Here is a 22,395-nt window from a genome sequence, read left to right as displayed (position 1 = left end):
AGCACTTCACGATTTAGGGTTAACATTTGATTGCCCTAGTCGGTGCCTCACAAGAAGCAAACCTGGCTAACTTTCTTCCTGCTTTTGTCTTGTTCTTGTTCTTGTTCTTCTTCTTCTTCTCTGTCATTGCTGCAGCTGCCTCTTGACGTTTGCGTGCTCATCCTGGAGATGCCACTGGTAAACTTGCGAAGGAAACACAGATCAGATCTGGAATGCTATTCTGCTGCAACATGAGCAACCTTCACCTGACTTATGCCCAACAAAACAACGAGGTCCATCTCCATCCCTTGCCCAACGAGCACCCCACCCACCCACCACCTCCCCCACACACTAAAAACCCTAAGGTCTCTAACCGGTAAGTTAGAGACCCTCTCTCCATAAACCCAACTTTCTCTTATCCAATATTAGTGATGGTAAAAACCATTGCTAGCACCTAGTTTTTCATCGCTCTTGAGAACTTGTGATGGCTAAAATTCCCGTGCTAAAGATCCCGTCACTGAAACTAGCAATGATGTAGGCCGTAGCCATTTTCTGGCACTTATTGCGATGGCAGTTTCAGTCACTTTAGGTTTGTTTTAGTGTTTGAATTAATTAGCCGTCTCTATTAAGTGAGTTAAAGAATTTAAACCATACTAGGGGAAGAGAGGAGAGGAAGAGAATGACACACAGGATAACGTGGTTCGGCTAAACAAAGCCTACGTCCACACCAACTATTCTCTCTATACTTCAATACATCAACCAAGAGAGAATACAAGTATTTATAGTCACTGTGTACAGTTGAGATCCATGATTTTAGGATCTGGATAGACTAAGGCAAGATTACAGGAGACTGTTTTAGAAATGGATCTTGGCTTATCAAGAGAAGATCCTTCAGTTTTGAATGACGTAGCATTGGTGTTATCCTCTCCTTGATTGTCGTCCTCTCCCTGATTATCGTGGCATAGTCTCTGCAAATTAGGGCTTGTTACTGACAAAAGCAGCAGCTAGAATAATAATAAAAATTACAAATTAGTGACGACTTACAAATTAGATTAAAACATGTATTTTTAATATTATAAATGTCATGAATTCCATGGTCACATGCTGACCACCCATCGACAAAAATCAGAATACACAAGCTAGACAAGAACCATCACAACACGTAGAATTGAAAGTACCTTCATCAGACAAAGATCAAGGAAAACGCCCTGAGATCATTCTCATCAGAAATTACTTGTTATCATATACAATCTTTCTTTAATTTATCTAAGCCCCGCCTTCAGCCAGTTTGCTTTTGTCCAACTGCAGCTTTTCGAAGCGTTTTGGTGAGTTAAGCGATCAATTCAAGAATGAAACTATCAAATAAGAGATGAAGATTGTATTCAGTGTGGCTGCCACCCCTTTTAGAAGAGGGTGGTCATCTGGAAGCTTGTAACTACATGAGAAAAGAATGAGTTGAAAGAAAATCATAGAAGAAAATGTTGTTAGATCTATTTCCTAAGTACAGCTAATATACGCATGGTGTTGTGTCCGAATCCTACTCACAATCTTCAGCTTGGGTATTGGAATTGAAGCCGCCTCAGGTGTCAAGGTTGCAACCTAGAGTTTGGATATATCTGTATTTTGGAGTTTGATATCCCACTCTTGAATATGGTTTTTTTACTTAGCTGAAAGATTGGAGACGAGAATCTTGTCCAGCTGAGAAGAGAAAGTAGTGGTCAGGATACATATCATCATGCTTAATAAAAAATTTCTTTCTAATAAACAGATGAATAAAGACGAGGAAAACCGTACCGTTTTGTAGATAATAATAAGAATAATAGTGGGGTAGTAAGTTATTCGATGTTAACCTTTAAATGCATTGTGAAATATTTTGTATACCCACTCCGAAGAAGTGCCACCCCAACTTTAACTTTCGCCAAATGCATTTTAAAATATTTTGTATACCGACTCAAACGTCCTCCTGTTTACAATTACTTACAAGATTTGTTTGATTCAATAAGCAAGAAGATGAAATGGTTTTAAAAGATATTTGTCGAACTTTTTTATTTACTTTCTCAAATTTAATACAAGAGAAGAAGAACACAGGTTGGATGATTTTTTTTTTAAATAGTTGGAGTAGTTTTTTGCCAAGTGTCCTTTATAATCATTTTTTTTTTTGAATAATAAACTCACAGTCAGTTGCTCCAAATAATATAATAAAGAAAAAAATAGTAACACAATGGAAAAGAAAGATAAGTTATGATGGGGCGAATACAAAGTGTGAGTGATGACAAAATTCAACGAAAGATGAATTTTTCATTTTAAATGAACGAGCTTCTTACAATAAAAAGTTGAATTTCTCCTTTCATGCTTCCCCTCCTTCACCCAACTTACAATTTTCAAAACTTTTATTAAAAAAAAAAGTTATAATACTGAGCTTTTGGCAACGTCAAAATCAAAGTGTGAATATTATGTTCCGCAGCATGTGAACCGAAAGTTTGGATGGGTTAGCAAAATATCCATCTGGATTCCAATGGATGACCGGTCATAACCTTCCTTAAAACATGTCTATGCTCGTTTCCAAAAGTTTTGTAGGTTAACCAGAGGTTATCCATCACCCGGATGAGCACAAAGGCCCTCCATTTTCTTTGCCTAGCGGAACCCCTTGAACTAAGACGCACCATCCACACGATCCCATGCCCACCAACTATGCCGTTCGTTTCCGAAAGCATTCACCTTCAAAATTTTACGCTGGAATATCATGACATTTTTCCGCGTTTGGCAGGTAACTATCGGCAGCAATAGATTTATAACGAGTCTGGCGGGGTCTTACGCACTAAGTCAAGTGTGCGACACGTTCTTAAATCGTATAATTGAAGTCAAAATCATTGCTGTTACTGCACACCGCCAACAGTAACGATTATATCAACGAAATTCACCTGTTTTTTCCGTCCTCGAGGAGTAAGAAAACAATTTTAAAATCAAGTCCAGCTGCTCGAATGGAGAAGCAATGTATGCAGGTAGCGCACGGTAAAATAAAAACACACAAAACGTGGCAAAGAGCAGCAGCAGCCTTGTTCCAAGAGCACAAACCGAGCGTTAGCCGGAAGGGAACTCCAAAAACGGTTCGCCTTTCCCTCCCTCTCTCTCTGTGAAGGAAGAAGCACGGCCAGTTGCATCGGATGTAGTACGGGTACATGTCTGCTCTCTCTCTCTCTCTTCTCGATGATTCATGCCATTTAAATTGCGATTTGGTGATGGGTGTTGGACATTGCTAGTTTCTTCTTGTTGAATATATCCAAATCTGAATACCTGCTTCTTGTAACACATCCAAATCTGAATACCTTGAGCGATGATTCTTTGATATGACCAGGGTTGTCGTTGCATTTTTTTCCCTTCCTGGCTAAAGATATGCATTTTTTTTGTCAGTATCTTGTTCCCGGATGGCTAACTTATGGTCATTTCTGAGGAAACTTAGTTTGTCGATTTGCATTTTTCCTGCTCGATTTAACTATGGAGAGAATGATTGGGAAGTATATTTGGGTGCTGCTTACTTGGGTTGTGCAAATGCCCAACTCTAGTGCAGTTACCTCCCAACAAGGACGAATTTAGTTTCTAATGGGCGGGTCTATTCTTCATGTCGAATCTGTGGTAGTATTTCAGCTTCCACGCGAATGAAATCGTCACTTGACTATTCAAAGAGCAAAAATCGGCAAAGATGAAGTAGAAATCAAATAATGGGCTGCAAAGTTCAGCAAGACGAAAAATATGACATGTTCATCTATCCCACACTACCAGCATAAAATCAAATGCACAATCTTGCCAGCGTCAAAACAGGCAACATTTAGTACGTAGAAGACTAGAGGAAAAGGACATCATAAAATGATAAAAAACGAAGATCTACTTATCTGTCACCGGAGAAAATGTGGAAGCCGCTGGATAAATTGGGGTTTTCCAGAAATAAAAGGGAAAGTGCATCTGCCATCTACTGAAGACAACTCCCTTTGCCGGAAATGTTAGCTGCTTGCAGGAGAAGTCTCTGTGCATTCTCTGCTAGAGAGTTCTCCAGAAGTGCACGAGAGCAGCCTTTGTTTGGTCAAAGGCTGCTTTTCATTATTCACTGTGTATATGCATGGTGAAAAGAAAAAGCTAAATCTTAAACCAAAATGGACTCGGTCAACTTTGACCTGGTCCCAAAAATGGTCGGACACGGTGTTGGCTGCATTGACGCACCCAGCACGGTTGACACGTGTCTGGACTGAGTCGAAGTGTGCACCTGTACCAACACCCTTGTCGACACTGGTATGCCACCATTTGAGGTGCACCAATGTTTCATAGCTCAAAGGTGGGTTTGTTCATGGTTTAGACAATGTTATCTGTATCGTAGGATACATATCGTATAAGTTTAGAAAACCTATACGGTATGCCTCGTATATCGTAAGCGTATCGATACACCCTGGTATCGTACTATGCGGGTGATACACCCCCGTATCGTACGATACAGGTTAAAACACAAAGTTCTTTATTTTTTAAAGTTTAAACACTCTTCCCTCTCTCTCTTCTTGTACTTAAAGACTCCAAGAGACATAGGAGGGAGAGATTTTGCCCATTTTCATAAAAAATAACCGAGGATTCATCGGTTTGGGAGATATTATTGTCGAATCATGAAAGATGATAACTATATGTTTTGAACTTACAAAATTGTGATGTAATCTAAGACCTAAAATTCCAAGTCCTAAGGCTCTAAGTCCTAAGATTCTATAAAATTTTTAAGTTTAAAATTGTGATGGATGCTTATTATGTTATTTTTGATATGTGATTTCTTATTTTTGAATGTGTTGTTAATACACATGAATGTTCCTTATGTATGATGATCTTTTTTATATGTGAATACATTTTTCTTGATTTTTTGTTCATTTTTCAGATTTTTAATGATTTTTTTTATTTTTTCTGATTTTAAATATTTTTTAAAATAAAAAAATTAATTTTACGATACGCTACGCTTGCGATACGTTACGATACGGCATATAGGTCGGCCCGACCGATACGCGATACGCTACGCCTTGTATAACATTGGGTTTAGAGGCATGTACAACTTGAAGGAGGGATGAGACATGTTGTTTTTGTATTCAGTTTGGATCTGAATTAGGTCCAAATCTTGTATTTATAGCCCTGCGTGTGTATGGGTGGCAGAGTTCTGTTATTTTTGTGTTTCTTTACATATTCTGAAGTCAGTGAAAAATAAACTTATTGTTGAGAAGAATAAGGCATACCTAGATTGGTCAGCCTTACTGCTGAGGAAATCTCCTTCTTTTGTCTTCTTCTTTCTAAATGAAGACAGTTCAATACACCAAGATCTAACACAAATCAGTGGAAGCATTTTGTCGACAATGTGTAGTCATGCTACTAAAGTTGCAGACATCTAGGTCCTAAACTTTTCTGATGAATAGTACTAAATCATACAGCAGTATCATCTGTTTAAGTTTGAAACTCTGTTTGCCATCATGGTCTTATGAGGACTCTTAAGTGATCTTTTAACTCATAAGACAATTCTGCATCCTTGGAAGCTTACTTTAACAGATGAAGCTAACAGCATCATGCCTTTTCTATCTTATCATGCATATGTCTAGCAAGAATTCATAGGAAAATTGCTGAAATAAACAATGCATGTAGTGACAGTGTCCGGCCTTATATATGACTGGCATACATAACTTCAACGAGTTCAGCAAAATTTGTTTGAGCATGTTCATTCTCTGTTTTTAACTTGTTTTTATATGGACTGTCATAGGAGGGATTGGTTCCACCCACATTGAGAAGGCATCATTACTAATATATCAACCTATGCTTGGAGCTAATGTAACGACGCCTGCAAGTAGTCCTCTTCTCCGGCGCTCAGCCAGCAGGCCTGTTATACTTGAGTTTCGTACTATTTCCCAATCTTCATACTGGTCATGTTAGGTAAACTGCTTACATTTAAAAATGGCATTGCGTTTTATCTAATGCTAAGGCATATCTTAGGTTCAGGAGAAGCAGGTTCTGCATTTTGATGAAAATTTTGTCTTTCCAACAGAAACAAGCGAAATGATGTCAGCAGGTTCTCCTAAGCATGGTGCTACAATAATGCCATCCTCAGCCTTGCTGTGGAGATTAAAGGTCCTGGTAGCTTTCATTTTTCTATTTTTCTTTCTTGACATTCTAGTTGTTCGTGTGACTTGGGATGACCTCTACACTTAACAGTAAAAAAATTGTGGAAGCTTATTACGTTTGAAAAATGACCAAAGGACAGCATATCATGTTAATGTTGAAAAAGGGGAAAATTTGTAATGTCACCCTGAGAATATTAAATTGGATTGATTATAGATTGGGCAAAGATTCTAGTGCAATTGATCTTCTAGGGTGTTCAGATGAGTCTGCCATAGGCTCCAACAGTGAGAGATACAGTTCTCTAAGTTGGCTCAAGCATATAAAATGTTTTGTTTGATTTGAATATATGATCTTGTCTCATTATTCATGGAAACAACATAACGTTGTACTTTTATTGGCGAAATTTTACCCTGCTGCTATTTTCATGTGGTAGATAGGGGCTCTGCTACCATCAAAAGGACTTCAGAACTCATGTTTTTGCATGTGTTACGAAATGACTTCAGATAAAATTATTGCTAAAAATGCCCTTAATGCAATCTCCATTTAAAATGTGAGCAGCTATGTCAAAGACTCACATGGATGAATATGCATGTGGCGAGTTTTCTGCAAGCACTTAGTGCACATGGGAAGCAAGCTTCAAAAGTTAGAATTGAGAAATGCTGCACTTCTGTATTGCCTGAGAAAACACCCACACAGCGGGGAGAATTGCACTAAATATGAAGAAAGCACACATCGCTAAAATGAAAGCTGTTGGTTTTAAGGAGGTGAGTCCTTTTCTTGTTGGGTTTGTACTTCCCTTGAAGGGCAATCAAGATTTCTGAAAGTACCCATCTCAAAACGGAAAGCTATTGTTTTTAAGGAGGTGAGTCTTTTTCTTGTTGGGTCTGTATTTCCCTTGAGGGTGCGTTTGATTGCACAGATAAAACGAAAGGGGAGGGGAAAAATTGTACGGGCGGGTGAACTTTCACCTGCCCGTACGCACGACGTATCAAACAGAGTTAAAGTTAACCAGTTTGTCGTGTTAAGCGAGCGGGTGAACTTTCACCCGCTCGAGCTTATTTCTCTCATGCCTGTAAACGCCCCCTCCGTCTTCTCTCGAGCTTATTTCACCCGCTCGAGCGTCTTCTCTCTCGCTGCCTCTTTCCCCTCCCGTCGCCTCTTCCCTTCTCTCGTTCCTCTCCTCTCTAAGAGCCTCTCCTCTCTCGCCGCCTCTTTCCCCTCCGTCGCCTCTTCCCCTCTCTCGTTCATCTCCTCTCTCATGATTCCCCTTTTTTCACTTCCATTGCTCTCATCGCCTCTTCCCCTCTCTCGTTCCTCTCCTCTCTCACGATTCCCCTTTTTTTCACTTCCATTGCTCTCGCTGCCTCTTTCCCCTCTGTCGCCTCTTCCCCTCTCTGGTTCCTCTCCTCTCTCAGAGCCTCTCCTCTCTCGCTGCCTCTCTCAGAGCCTCTTCCCGCTCTGGTTCCTCTCCTCTCTCAGAGCCTCTCCTCTCTCGTTCCTCTCCTCTCTCAGAGCCTCTCCTCTCTCGCTGCCTCTCTCAGAGCCTCTTCCCCTCTCTCGTTCCTCTCCTCTCTCACGATTCCCCTTTTTTCACTTCCATTGAAGAGGCAGGAGAGGCGAAGGGGGGAAAAACGAAGGAGAACTGCCGGTAAGCGGAGTAGCGTGATTGTTCTGATCTGTCTGGTTGGTACAGTGCTTCAGACTGCTGCCATGGGCAATCGTGAAGCTTGTCCTTGGTCCTTGATCCTTTTGTTGGTCTTGGCTTCTACGGCGCCCTTCTCAGATGGGTACCCTCTCAAACTGCCCTTCCGCTCCAGTGACATCCTTCCTCTCTTACCAAGACAGATGTCGAAGGTCATCCTTAACACCGTCTATGGTGCGGCTGACTTGCTTCCTTCCTTTGTTGGTGCCGTCTCTTCCCCTAACTCTTCTGTGGAATGGAAAGGTGCTTGCTTTTACAAGAACCGCGCTTGGATGGAATTCAACAATGCAAGCGGCACCCAGTGGGGAGGAGGGACTCTCCATATTAATGCTCTGTTTGGTGGGTGCCTGGAAGGGCTTGAGGAAGAGAGGAATGAGGAGGAACTTTATCAAGTTGGAGAGCACGCCTTTGCCTTTGGGAGAGATGCAGGAGGAGTCATCGTCAGAGGAACTTTTTTGCATGTTTCTGATGATTCGCTAAACTTAAAAAGTGCAGTGAAGGACCTGCAGATTTTCTAGAAATTGTAGATTGTGAGAAGCAGCTGGTAGCATTCTCTGTTTTGGGTTTCTACTGTAGCCATCGACTTATGCTCGAAGTCATTGATACACATTAGAGGTCGTTTCAATTTATATTGACATGAAATTGGAGGAGAACCAATAACACAACAATTTTTAAGGGTCAGGAAAAAAAACTCTATTAATTTTTACCATGTGCATCAAACACAGTTAAATTTACCGTGCAAAAAACTTCCCTGCAATCAAACATGACCTCAAATCGGAAGATGGTTAAATTTCATCCCGTATTTTTTTTCAGAAAAATTTACCGTGGTAAATTTACCACGTTAAATTCTTCCTTGTGCATCAAACGCACCCTGAAGGACAATCAAGATTTCCGAATTTTGGTAATCTGAATTCCCTCAAGAGCTTTTCAGTTTTAAGGGCAAAATGCAATATGCTTTCAAAGTTTCAAGAACCATCTGAAAACTCTACATCTGGGAAAAATCAAAGTTTGGAGTTTTTGTTGGGCCTATAGGTTTTTGGCCTTTGGGTATACTGGCTACTCATTCTACTAAACCACTCTAGGTTCCTCTCTCTCTCTCTCTCTCTCTCTCTTTTGGTGCCTGATTTTTTTTATTTTATTTTTTGGTGCTTAATTCACTTCTTGCTTGTCTATATTTTTTGTTCTTGGTTCTGTTTTCAATTTTCAACCAGCTTCCCATTGAAAATGCTTGTTACCTCACTTCCTGCTTTCAGGTTGGGCATTGTTTCATGCTTCCACTCCCACAATTGGCAACTTTATCACATACTCAGTAGTACTACATCCCCATGGAAGTTTTTAAAAATTAGGATATGACCTGTAGGCTGTAGTGCAAATGAGGTCATCCAGTGTCATTTAAGATATATAATTTTGCCGTATTTGAAGTGCCAACTCTTGAACAACAACCACAAAGTTGTTAGGGTTAAAAATTTTAAACTAATTTTACTAGGCTGAATAAAAATATAGTGCAATTAATGATAAAAATTCCAAGAGAAGACAGTATGACACACCATCGCTAATATCGCATTTTATTAAAAAAAAAAATGCTAAATACGTTAAATATAAGTCAGCCGTATAAAACATCAATAAAACACATCCTTTTCAAAAAGACATCAGAAAATAAAAAACGGGAAAAGACATTTTTTTTCATCTTGTTGCGTTTTTTTTACTGGATGTTAGATTTTCTTTTTTTAAGTGTTCAGTCAAACCGTGAGTTTCTATCTTTTAATTGTATTAAATAAGAAAGATAGGTGATTAACCAGAAAATTAAGCATAATAAAGAAGAGAGAGTGCTGAAAGGTTCATGTAGTAATGAAGATTAATTATGTAATAAAGAGGAGAGGGAGATGGTTTACAGAAAATATAATACAATAAAGAAGAGGGAGAGAGAGCCCAGCTGCTCCTACAAAACCTCTAACCCATAGCATTAACTCCTTCATTAACTCAGCTTCATATCATGCGGCTGAGTAAATTGGGTCTAGCATGGAGACCAATCAAATTTATTATTTTGTAAATCTTACATATGGCTATTATTTGCTTTTAATGTACTATTTTTCACCTACATCCTATCATGTTTGTGATTTTATCTAATCATTTTTCAAAGTCTTATTATTAATTTTTTTATTTATTTTACTTCTGCCTAACTGTTAGGATTTCTTTAATTTATTAAAAAATTTCCTGAGATTTTCCCAAGATATATAATTTTGCCGTATTATACCTGAGAAATAACTCGCCTATAATACCCGTACATGATATATGTGACTATGACAAAAGGAAACATATATAGTCAGATCACATGGTGTTGACTGTCCAAGACATGTTCACAACGTGCCTTTATGTGTCTAAGTGGCTATGTCACGGGTGTGGGTATGGGTGCCAACATAGGTGCTGGTAAAGACACCGGTGCATAACATTTTAAAAAAACTTTGGTGCAGGGACACACTTGTGTGTGTATATCTACATATATTATAACAATATTTTTAGCAAATAAACACATAAATTCATTGTTTATATTCTAAAAATATATGTTATTGAACAAAAAATACTATAATATTCCAAAATAATACAAAATACTAAAATATTCAAAGAAATTGCAAAACTTAGAACTGCTGTGTCCAAGCCATGTCCTGTACCCACACCTGTGTCCGGTCCATCAGCACATATACGTCTGCCTTTTAGAAGTGCATATGTGACATAGCCAAGTGGCTTGTTGTTTGCCAAAACAAAATATACTTGCTAAATGAAGCTCTCATGTGACATAAGTTCTGTCTTAAGATGCCTTTACCTGATACCAGTTATTATAATGATAATCCTGAATTGGTTTGCCTGTCATCCAGAGTAGTATATAGAATTATGACAAGATGTCAAGAGCTGGCAAAGTAAACATAATAAAGTGTGGCATTTTTTGGACCAGAAATTTGTATATATCTTGCCAGTGTCGCTTACAAGTGTGTCTTGGTATTTTCAGGTGCTTCTTTTTCTGCTTTGGGGTTTTATTTGCTGCAAGGTAGAGTTTTCATTTCTGTTTTCTTCTTTGTTGTTGTTAGTTTGTTTCCTGCGACTTGTATACCGCTTGCTATGGCTAGCAATCTAAACTGGAGTTTATGCTCGGAAAACGAAAGATTAAGGATAATTTGCTTTTCTAAATTTCCAGATTGGGGTGGACTCCGTGATAAGGATGAATGCAGATTTACGTGATCTATTTCTGTATGAAGTCTTCTTGTATTATAACCCTATGCTTCTTGTGGTACGTATGCACCTTCCTTGGTGGACATATTCAAGATGGCACTCTTCAGTTTTTTGTAAGAGGAGCATTTGATTGCTGATTTTTCCATTTATCTTACTTTAATTACCTTTTTTCAGACTATGATGGTTTGGCTATGGGGAATAAATTTATGGGTCTTTTCTCAGTCACCTGCAAACTATGCAAAAATTTTTGATCTTGATCATACTCATCTCACTCATAGCGATATGTGGAAGGTAGCATCTTTTTTTCTCGAGTTCAAATGTTAGTGTCTAGTAGAAGTGTTAAGCCCTTAACTTTTCATTCTTTTTTAGCGTCTCTGACATGTTATGACTTACAATTCCACCTGGGTCTAATTTATGAGTAGGCCTTAGATGCTTTTCACCATGCTGTTGTGAGTTGGCAAATTCACTCTTGAAAGCGTAGGCATCAGATTTATATTTTCTTGTGCCAGGCTGGATTCCGATTCCAGTGCCTCACACACGTCCCGATGCAATGCATTGGAGTGTGTGTGTGTGATAACAACAGCTCAACAGAATGAATCGGGCAGCTATTCGTGGACTGGATCCCCACTGTACATGGAGATCCACCTGACGACACATATATGGAATGCTTTATAGTGAGCATTCAATGAGGAAGGAAGCACATTATTTGGATGTGTGAAAATAAAACTCAATGACGTCAGAAATCAGTGGTTGACAAAGCATTCAAATTTGATGGGTTAAAAAATCTTTAGTGTTTTTTTTGCAAAAGCAAGATTTGTAACAATAAGATTATGTAATCTGCCTATGCCATCAATTTAAGTGAAAATATGTCATTTATCTTGTGGGCCTGTGGCACATCAAGGCTAGAGGAACAACCGATTAGTTTGTACGTATGGTTTAACATAATTTATTAAATTGTGATAAATTCAAAAATGATAAGGAACAAGAAAATTATAACATGTTTTGGTTCTGCACAATTATGACAATATATCTTTCTATAATGAATATTTTGATGCTTGTGTCTCTTATGTTATAAAAAGCGTATCGTAAGCCGTATCGACATGTTTTAGATAATGATAGACTTATTATTGCTATAAAGTTACATGTTCATCATTCATACACATCAAAATTCATAACAATGTCATTCTACAAAGCATAAAACATTCAACAACCATAGATTCATAAGTTGTTTGATACATATAAAATGAAAGCACTCTTGACTTGACTCTCATTCATGATTCATAATCGTCATCATCTTCATCTCCATCTTCTTCTTCATCTTCATCTTCAAGAATTTGAATTTTGAAGATCCTCACCAACATATTCACCACTAGCATACTCTCTTTCATCAACAAATCCTTCTGTTGCTTCAGCTTCAAGGTTGAAGCATTGAAGATCTTCATCATCAAATATTGTAGCTGGTATCCTTCTGTTGCTTCAGCTTCAAGGTTGAAGCATTGAAGATCTTCATCATCAAATATTGTAGCTGGTTCTTCCTCAATCCATGGCTCTAGATCGTCAAAGTTTTCCAAGCTAATAGGATCCAACTGAGATGTGTGCTTCCTTGCTGATGATTTTTGTAGTTCTCTACGTTAAATAAGAGAAAACTTGTTAATATATAATTACGTATAAATATATTGTACAAAAAATGTAAATATTAAGCTACATTACCTTTGTTTCAACCTCATATTCAAACAAAGACAAGGTCATTCAACCTTTTATGTTCCAACCTATTCCTTTTTTTGCTATGGATATGTTGAAACACACTCCAGTTCCTTTCGCATCCACTAGCATTGCATGTTTGGCTGAGGACTTTGATTGCAAAACATGCTAGGTTTGGACAATCAATCCCAAACTTATTCCACACAAATATGAACAAAAATATAACAAATCAATGGAAAAGTTCTAAAAGAATCAAATGTAACAAATGCAAAGTAAATTAAAAATTTGTATGTATTTTGACGCATGTTTGTCCTGGCTCGAACGGCGCCAGGTTCTCCCACGTTCTGAAAACAGGTATCATATAGATCCAACTCATTGTGCACAACATCTTGTTCTTTAGAATCTGTCACTAACACTTTAATACAATTCAACAAACCATGCGTGACTTATCTGTCCTTCTTAAATGGAGGAGAAAATCTAATTGCAGGATTTAGATAGTAAGCTGCTACATGAAGAGGTTCATGAAGTTGTCTAGTCCACCTTTTATCTATAATCTTCCATATAGGCATATATAACTTTTTCTTTCCTTTCAAGTTGTCTTGAATTGCCTCTTTTGCTTTAGCCATAGCCTCGTATAAGTACCCTATGGAAGGTCTATCCTCACTTTCATGTAACCTGAGAACTTTAACTAATGGAACACATACCTTCAATAGCTTCACACATGATTCCCGAAATTTGTTATTAAATATAATATCCACAACTAAAGAAGCATTTCTTTTATGCATGTAGAAACACGAACCACAAGGAGAGAGCAGAGAAAGAACACACGATATACGTGGAAAACCTTTGAAAGAGGTGAAAAACCATAGGGAAGCTCTGATCTAGGGGCAAACCGCAACCCTAGGAGAGAGAAAATAATATTCACTTTACTCAACAATTACACGTAAGTGAAGAATATATAGGAGGGAGAGAAAGAGTGGCGCCTAGGGTACCGAGCCAGCCTCGGTACCCGTGCCCCATAGGACCGGGTCCAGATATGGACCCGGTTCCCCATTACAATATATTTTAACACTCCCCCTCAAGCTTGGCATACATGTCAAACATGCCAAGCTTGCTAACATTTTTCTCAAATTGAGATGTACATAAAGACTTAGTTAAGACATCAGCAACTTGATCTTCAGACTTCATATAGGGCAGAATCAACTCCTTTGAATCTATGCATTCCCGTATGAAGTGGCGATCGATCTCCACATGTTTGGTTCTGTCGTGCATGACCGGATTGTTTGCCAAGTTAATAGCAGACTTGTTGTCACAATACATCCTCATCTTCTCTTCCATTTTAACCCCAATATCTGCTAAAAGAATTTTGAGCCATAACATCTCTGTAACCCCCATAGCAACCGCCCTGTAGTCAGCCTCAGCACTGGACCTGGAACAAACTTCTTGTCTTTTACTTCTCCATACCACCAGGTTACCTCCAAGAAAGATGCAGTATCCTGTGGTAGACCTTCTAGTATCTGTGCATCCTGCCCAGTCGGCGTCAGAGTATCCTTCAATGCTGAGTTGATCTTGTCGAGTGTAGAGCAGTCCTTTCCCTGGGTCATTCTTTAAGTATCCCAATACTCTTTCAGCACTTTTCCAATGACAATCAGTAGGGGCATGCATAAACTGACTTAACACACCCACAGCATACGTAATATCCGGCGAGTAAGAGTGAGATAAATAAGTTTACCAACCAGTCGCTGATACCTCCCTTTTCCTTCCTCATCCAAGATAGTCCCAGTTTTGATACTTATTCTTGTGCCAGACTCCATTGGAGTAAGAAAGGGCCTGCATCCTAGTTTACCTGTCTCTTTTAGAAGATCCAAAGTGTATTTTCTTTGGCTCATAACAAGTCCAGTCTCAGATCGCGCGATCTCAATCCCCAAAAAATACCTTAGTTTACCCAGATCTTTGAGATCGAATTCCGCAGCTAACATTTCTTTCATCTTCTTTTTTTCTTCTTCGTCATCACCTGTGACAATCATATCATCAACATATACAAGTAGAAGGCTCACCAGACCATTTCTCTGCTTGGTGAAGAGGGTGTGATCACCATTTCCCTGTTTATATCCATTAGTCTTCATTACAACCCTTAGTCTTTCAAACCAAGCTCTAGGGGACTGCTTGAGACCATACAAAGCTTTCTTAAGATAACAACACTTCCCGTTCTGAGCATATCCAGGCGGCATGCTCATATAGACTTCTTCCTCAAGGTGACCATTCAAGAAGGCGTTCTTGACATCAAGTTGGTCCATGCTCCACTTCTTTTGCACTGCAAGAGCTATGATGACCCTTACGGTCTTCAGTTTTGCCATGGGAGCAAACGTCTCAAGATAGTCAATCCCATATTTCTGGCTAAACCCTTTAGCAACAAGACGAGCTTTATAGCGTTCTACAGTGCCATCAGGTTTGTACTTCACATTAAACACCCACTTGGAACCAACTAAGTGAGTTCCCTTGGGGATATCAACAACCTCCCACGTATTGTTCTTTTTCAGGGCGTCCATCTCCTTTGTCATGGCCTGTAGCCATTTAGGATCCTCCTTGGCATCTTCCACTGACCTGAGAATAACAGCCATAGATAAAGAAGTAACAAAGCACTTGTAGTCTTTACTGAGTTTTGCATACGAAACAAATCTCTGAATAGGATGAAAAGTACATGACCTGGTGTCCTTGCGCAGGGCTATGGGAAATTCTTCATTCACTGGACTTGGATCATCCGGGGAGCTCACAAGATTGGGAAGATTGGGATTGGTAACATCAACGTCCTTCATCACATCTTTCTTCTTCCTGTTGTAAACCTGACCAAATAAGTGATCAAGGGACTGTTCTTCCACAGGGCCCCCCTCCATCTGACTGTCTCTGTCATCACTGACTGCGTCTTTCACACTTGGAGAACTAACCGTATAATCCAAGAAATCCATGAACTGAATCAACTGATGCGAAGAATACTCTTCCCTTCTGTCACCTAGACACTCCCCCTGAAGAGGATTCGCAGGAAAGTATGCCTTATGTTCATGAAAAGTAACATCCCTGGAGACATATACTCTAGAAGTGTTAGGGTCAACACACTTGTATCCCTTTTGGGTGGAGGAATACCCCAAAAAGACTGCTTTGATGGACCGAGGATCAAGTTTCTTGAGAGTGGGACTATGATCATGGACAAAACAAACACACCCAAACACCCGAGGGTTCAAAGGCCAGGGATTCTGAGTAGGCCACAATACAGAATAAGGGGAATGACCATTCAACACACGAGTAGGCATACGGTTAACAAGATGAACACTAGTGAGAAGTGCGTCCCCCCAGTACCTCTTAGGGACATGACGTTGAAACATAATGGCCCAGGTAACATTTAACAAATGACGGTTTTTTCTTTCAGCCACGCCATTCTGAGGAGGGGTGTAGCTACAGGATGTTTCATGAATAATACCCTTGCTTCGCAAGAAGTCATCAAGGGATTGAGAGACATACTCTCGGGCTTTGTCAGTACGGAAGGCCTGAACAGAGGTCTGGAACTGAGTTTCAACAAATGCAACAAAGTTTTTGACAATGTCGGGAACTTCACTACGTTCTTTCAACAAATACACGAACGTACATCGGGAGTAGTCATCAATAAGAGTCATGAAATAATGAAAGCCATGACAAGTGGGTACTCCGGAAGGACCCCAAACATCAGAGTGAACCAAAGCAAAAGGACGGTTGGCTTTATTGAACGAAATAGGGTACGAGGCCCTAACATGCTTAGACAACTGACACACTTCACAGGCGAAGGTGTCTAAAGAAACAGAATGAAACATCCTATGAAACAACTTTTTAAGCAACAGGAATGGAAGGTGACCAAGTCTCTCGTGCCAGCGCATAATGGCGGATCTGTCCTCCACGCCAGGCAACTGTCCACTAGTGGCTGAAATCAAAGCAGAGGCAACCTGTACGGGCAGTCTGTAGAGGCCATCAATAGCCGAACCAATCCCAATCTTCTGCCCCGTCCCCAAGTCCTGCAGGAAACAACGATCAGCTGAGAAAATTAGATTACAGTTTAGCTCTTTGGTAATACTGCTGACAGATAACAGATTTACGGGAATATTGGGAACATGCAGGGCATTATGAAGACAATATTTGTTCAGTAATGATAAACTCCCTTTTCCAGCATGTTTAATATGTATGCTCCAGCTTGAGGGGGAGTGTTGAATTAGAAGAGTTTATGTTTCTAGGTGGTTCTTTGTAATATTTAATAGTTATGAGGTCTCTTTAAACATTTCCTTATTTTTGGTTGATGTAATTTGTAAATCCCTTTTCTACCCTAACCTCTTTATTATGGAGATTAGGGTTAGTGAATGGAGTTAAGTTTTTCTCTCTCAAAGACTGCCGGCTGTAACAACTTTGTTGGTCTCGAGCTGCCACATGCAGCTGTTGGAGCTCCATCATGTAAGTGCACGTCATATTAGGCGACTAAAAAAACACAAAACAGATTATGTATAGTAGACTAGAAAAACACACAAACCATCTAAAAAAAAGTCGACGAAGGATGAAAATACCTACTGCAGGTTGATAGGGGATGCCGTCGGACGGCGGCGGGTGAGGCGATGGAGAACCAGATTTCGATCGGTGTGGTCGACGACTCTGCTATGGTTGAAACACAGAAAACATTAAAAAAGACATCGGTCGCTATGGGTGAAAACTCTGGAGTGGAGCTTGTTCCCGACTTCCCGCCTTTCGCTTGAGAATCACCAGAGTGGCGCTTGTTCCCTCCGTTTGTTGGAGAATCATTAGAGTGGTGCTTGTTCCCACTGTTCGCCTTTCGCCAGAGAATCTCTGGAGTGGAGCTTGTTCCTGCCGTCGGTCTTGTGGGTGAAAATGCCAGAGTGGAGCTTGTTCTTGCCGTTTGCGTTTGCTAGAGAATCACCTTTGCCGTCAGTCGCTATGGGTGACAATGCAGAACCGTCGAAGGCTCTGCGTTATCTTTTAACGTTTATGATATTTTTAATGTAAAAAATGTAAACCACGTTAAAAATTTAAATCCTAACAGTGGACGTTTTTGGACTTGGTCAACTTTGACCGAGTCTAAAAATGGACGTATACGTACTCGGGTGCATATGGTCAATGCAGTACCCAGGGCATACCTGAGTACGTACCCATATCCATACGGGTATCGTACCGGCACGGTGTGGGTACTGCTCTTCTGTGTTACATAGAGCCTAATGCAATGAGGGTTACCCCATTCGATGGGACATCAAAGCCCAGGAAACTGCCAATCTGCACTTATATGCTTTGTCTCTTTCAACTCAACTCTACATCAATTATGATCTCTCTTTCTTCCCAAGCAACGCCTAGACTGGCTGCTCAAGTGTCCCATAGTACTCGTTTGGCCAGGTCAGGTACTATAAGTACACAACAACAATTGTTTTGTTCTATTTTAGCTAATACTCTCCTTTGAAGGTGTTCTATCTTTTTTGTGCCAGAATTTCTTATCTCATTGTCTTCATTTTTTTGATGCAACTGACTGGTAAAGTTCTGCTATTGCATGGTTTTTATATGCTGTCTGCAATATTGGCTCTTATCTTTCGTTGCTAGTTAGCAGCTTAAGTTACAATTGATGAAGTTTTCCAATGGTGCACTTTAAGTATGCTTTTTTCTTGGTATATTTGCAGTGTGCAACATGGATGACCATTATTGTTCCGACAAGTATGACTGCATACCTTTATTTATACTCTCATGGAGAAGTGTCTTTGGCTGCTTCACAACCAGTATAATATCTATCCTTTCTCTTGTCCGTTGCATGCTCGACATGCTTATATGGGTAATTATTGTACACATTTTGTTTTCATTGTGTCTTCACTGACACACACAGAATGTGTATGGATCTCTCCTTGAACCCATAAAACTAATGTATTTTGCTGCATTGGTACCAAGTATGTTCGTTTATTGGTCAAAATAAATTATAACCTTAGAATAGGAAAGTGCAGCCATAGGACACCATAAAACATGTGTAAGTTTAGTTTCTTGTTGGACATAGATAAAAAGATTGATATATGAAATAACATGACATTTTTTATTTTGGTCTTACAAGCTTTTCAGAACTTTGGTATATTCTTATAGAGACTTGTACATGTATCTGTTCACTGACTGTCATCTTTTTAAATTTGTTTTGTATCTGGCATTGTGATGTACTGAGAATAGCACGATAATCTTCAGATGTATGCTATACTATAAATACCAGAAACAATTGAACAGGTGTCATAATACTAATTCCAGTTTTGTCACGCACGAATATCTTTGAAAATTTTGGTATATTTGTTTTCTTTTCGTCACTATAAACTTCTTTCTTGCCTATGAGTTTTAGTTGTAAAATTTTCTTCAAAATATCCAACATTTTTTTTGCCACGTATATAGATATTCTTGAGATACTTGAAATTGCTAGCTATCAAAATTGCATTTGCTACACCAAAATGCCTATATATTTTTGTTTTATTTTTTTTTATTTCTCTTGTATTGAAAGGATATAATACTCACAAAAACGTTTCGGAGTTTTAAACAGCGAGGTTTTTCTCAGGTATAATGCAACGAGCCTGAAAAATACGGGAAAAATATGAGAAAAATATGGTAATTTTTTAAGAATTTTAAAAACTAAAAATGGAGGAAAAATAAAATAAGTGAGAAAATAATAACATAGACATCAAAAGATAAGTAGATTAGCAACAAATAAAAAATAGAAAATGAAAAAAAAACTGTTTGGTATTAAAAAATGAGAAAAAACGTGAAAAAAACACGTTAAAAACACGTTTTTTCGATTTTAACGCATTTTTTTAAGTTTAAAAATGCATTTAATTTCGCATTTTTTCAAAAATTACGCATTTTTTGTGACTATATATATATATATAATTTATTTTTCAGTTATTCATTGTCATAATTTTACAATATTTTCTTTTCAGGTTTTTAGTCAACCTTTTTATATAAAGCTATGTTAGTTCAAAATTGCGTACTCAATAAAAAATCTTTTTTTGAAAATAAAATAGGTTGTCACTTTTTAGAAATTAGTATCGTCATTGTGCTTTTAGAGAAAAGGACAGGGTTCTCTTTTCAAAAAAATAGGTTGTGTCCTGGTGCACCCTGTCAGTCTTTTGATAGGGTGCATTTTTGGTCTCTTTTAAAAAAGACACCTCTGCCTTCTTCTATGTAAAGGATATAGTGCTGTCAGACATGAAAATAGACAAAAATAAAGAGAAACCTCTAGACAGAGAAAAAAATTACAATAATGTTAGAGAAAGAGGGAGTGAAGAGTCTAGAAAGGATATAGAATTGTCAGTGATAGGCAAAGAAAGTGTGTGGAAAAAAAAAGAGAGGGGAAGAGAAAAAAGTTAAAAAAATTAGGCAGGATGTGACATTACCACATCCAAAAGAGGACAATGTTGGGTCTAGGTCTGGGTGCAGCTGACCATGCCGGGCATGCATTATCTGCATCCAGTAGCATGTCAAAGCCACACCCCTGGCTCCACCTCCAGCCGCATTGTGTCAACATGGGTGCGGGGGCCATTTTGATGCACCCATGTGACTTAGATTGCGTTTAGTTGATGTTTTTCCCACTTTCCTTGGTTCATTTTTAGTCTGATGTTTTGAGAAGTGGGGATACTTGTGACAATCAAAGATTCAAAATAATTTTGTTTCTACATTAAGAAATAAGAGAAAAGGAAAAGCTAAGACAAAAAGGATTTAATCATATCCCCTGTTTATCAGAACTGTGTCCACATGTATTCTGTTTGGAACAGATACTCTGTCAAATTGATGCATTCCTGTTACATGCCCCCCTATTTTGCTCAGTCTGGGGAGATCTGGAAAAAACATCTTAAATGTCTAATGATATATAAATACATATATAATTGAAAATTATGTACTTAGTTTTACATAGATCTTAACTTCGTCTATTAAAGGGTTTTTGTTAACTTCTTACTTGCACATAGCTGGCTGCTTCAGATGTGCCTTGAAACCATTGTTCTTCATGCTTCATTGTTGTTTCTCTAAGCTAGTAAGCTTCCCTTTTGGCTATCTTGTTCTTGTGTTTTACTTTCACAGTTCACAGGCAACATTAAATAACAGTAGCCATATTAATTTTTCTTGATTCAAATTTCAAACCTTGTCTCCTGAAAAATCACCCGCTGTCCCATCAACGTTATGAGATGTTTTCATGATGCTGAAGAATGATTTATGCACTCAATACTTGCAATATTGGCTACTGTGAGTCTAACCTTTACAAAAGATGTCATCTCAGGCAAGGAAGACATTTTTTCCTTTTCCGTGTCAAATTTCAACAAGGTTTGGATTTTTTGGTCTTGTTGTCTTATTTCTTCCGAAAAGTCATAGGTTCAAGAATGATTAGCAGTTCACCATCTATCTGATTAGAGGATGCCACTCCAGCACTGCTTTAAGTTCCTTATTTCATACATCTTTGCTACTAAAGCAATTATCAGTCTTCTACTTTTCTCATATCTTTGACTTGTGAAATTTTCTGCTAGATTGCAAAATATACCTGAGATGGGCTTTACATTTCAGTAGGGTGTTGTCTAAGTCAGTTCATATATTCACTGTATCACATTTTTTACTTTCTCAGTGCACGAAACTACTGCACAAAACTGAAAAAGACAACTAGACATTTGGGCTTTCGAGTATGAACCCTCAAGTGACTTCCGTCAAATTTCACATTGCTGCACAATCTGGTGGTGTTTATTGAAATTATATAATTCCATTGCAGGATATGACATTTACATCATATCTACATGAAAAATGCACCTAGGAAGTGTTGCTTGGTTAAAGAAAAAAATGATTAATACATAAATCTGGGAAAAAACTACTTTTTGAGCTTTGGACTGTCAGCCCTAAAAGTCCTTTAACATGTTTCACAGTGCTGCACTGTTTGGTTGTGTTTATTGAAATTATAGAATTCAGTTGCAGGACATAATATTTACAAGTTAAGGTATAAGCTCATTGAAATGATACTTCTGTGTGGCAGTCATAGTTCTGTAGCATTCATTCTATTTGATTTGAATCTTAAACCGGTTTAAGTGGTTAAATAAATTTGATTTAACTGTTTTTTAACTTTTTTCTTTTTAATTTTCATACTTGATTTGTTTAAGCATTCTTCTGAACCTTTTCAGGTACTCCTGTACACTGCTGTTTTTATGGTCCTCATATTTCCATTTGATATTTTTTATTTATCTTCTCGTTACTTTTTTCTGAAGACACTATGGCGAATCATCCTGCCATTGCAGGTATGCCATGATGTGTATGCTGATTCCTTTTCATTATTACTTTGGAAAACCTGTTATCATTATCTGTTTGTTTGGTGCTAATGCCATCTTGACACATTATTGCAAGGTCAGTTTATTAATTTTTATTCCTTTCTCAAAGCACATGTTTCTTTAAGCTGCTTTTGAGGTCCTTTGACGATCTATTCAAAGCACTAGGTTGAATTGGCAGTTTGATAACCAACTTTAGCAGTTCATGGAGCAAAACCTGATGTCATGTTCTAATGTATTATTAAATTCTTTAAATTGGGAACTGCCAGTATGACAGTTGAAAAGCACACAAGGTCATAATGATTTTTTTGACTTTGAATAATTGTTAAG

At 38.4% G+C, this 22,395-nt stretch overlaps 1 protein-coding gene across 11 annotated transcripts in view; it reads left to right on the top strand.

Moving 5' to 3' along the window:
* The window catches only part of LOC116258037 (uncharacterized), an 80,538-nt gene that overhangs the window by 4,600 nt on the left and 53,543 nt on the right, over positions 1-22,395 (top strand). For 2 of the 11 annotated variants that reach the window (XM_031635096.2, XM_031635095.2), the window contains exons 3-11: positions 136-272; positions 2,747-3,154; positions 5,750-5,919; positions 6,032-6,114; positions 10,812-10,850; positions 10,998-11,090; positions 11,207-11,323; positions 18,427-18,522; positions 21,925-22,038. In XM_031635096.2, coding sequence (XP_031490956.1) covers positions 5,913-5,919; positions 6,032-6,114; positions 10,812-10,850; positions 10,998-11,090; positions 11,207-11,323; positions 18,427-18,522; positions 21,925-22,038 — 549 coding nt within the window. In that variant the 5' untranslated portion in view covers positions 136-272; positions 2,747-3,154; positions 5,750-5,912. Of the gene's footprint in view, positions 1-135; positions 273-2,746; positions 3,155-5,749; positions 5,920-6,031; positions 6,115-6,663; positions 6,870-10,811; positions 10,851-10,997; positions 11,146-11,206; positions 11,324-18,426; positions 18,576-21,924; positions 22,039-22,395 lie in introns of those variants that run through there. The other 9 variants (XM_031635098.2, XM_031635099.2, XM_031635101.2 and 6 more) reach the window with 8 other exon arrangements.

The sequence above is a fragment of the Nymphaea colorata genome, chromosome 7 (assembly GCF_008831285.2).
Source record: "Nymphaea colorata isolate Beijing-Zhang1983 chromosome 7, ASM883128v2, whole genome shotgun sequence".
Lineage (NCBI taxonomy): Eukaryota > Viridiplantae > Streptophyta > Magnoliopsida > Nymphaeales > Nymphaeaceae > Nymphaea > Nymphaea colorata.
Note: the sequence above shows the minus strand (reverse complement) of the source record. Positions and strands in the feature narration are given on the sequence as shown.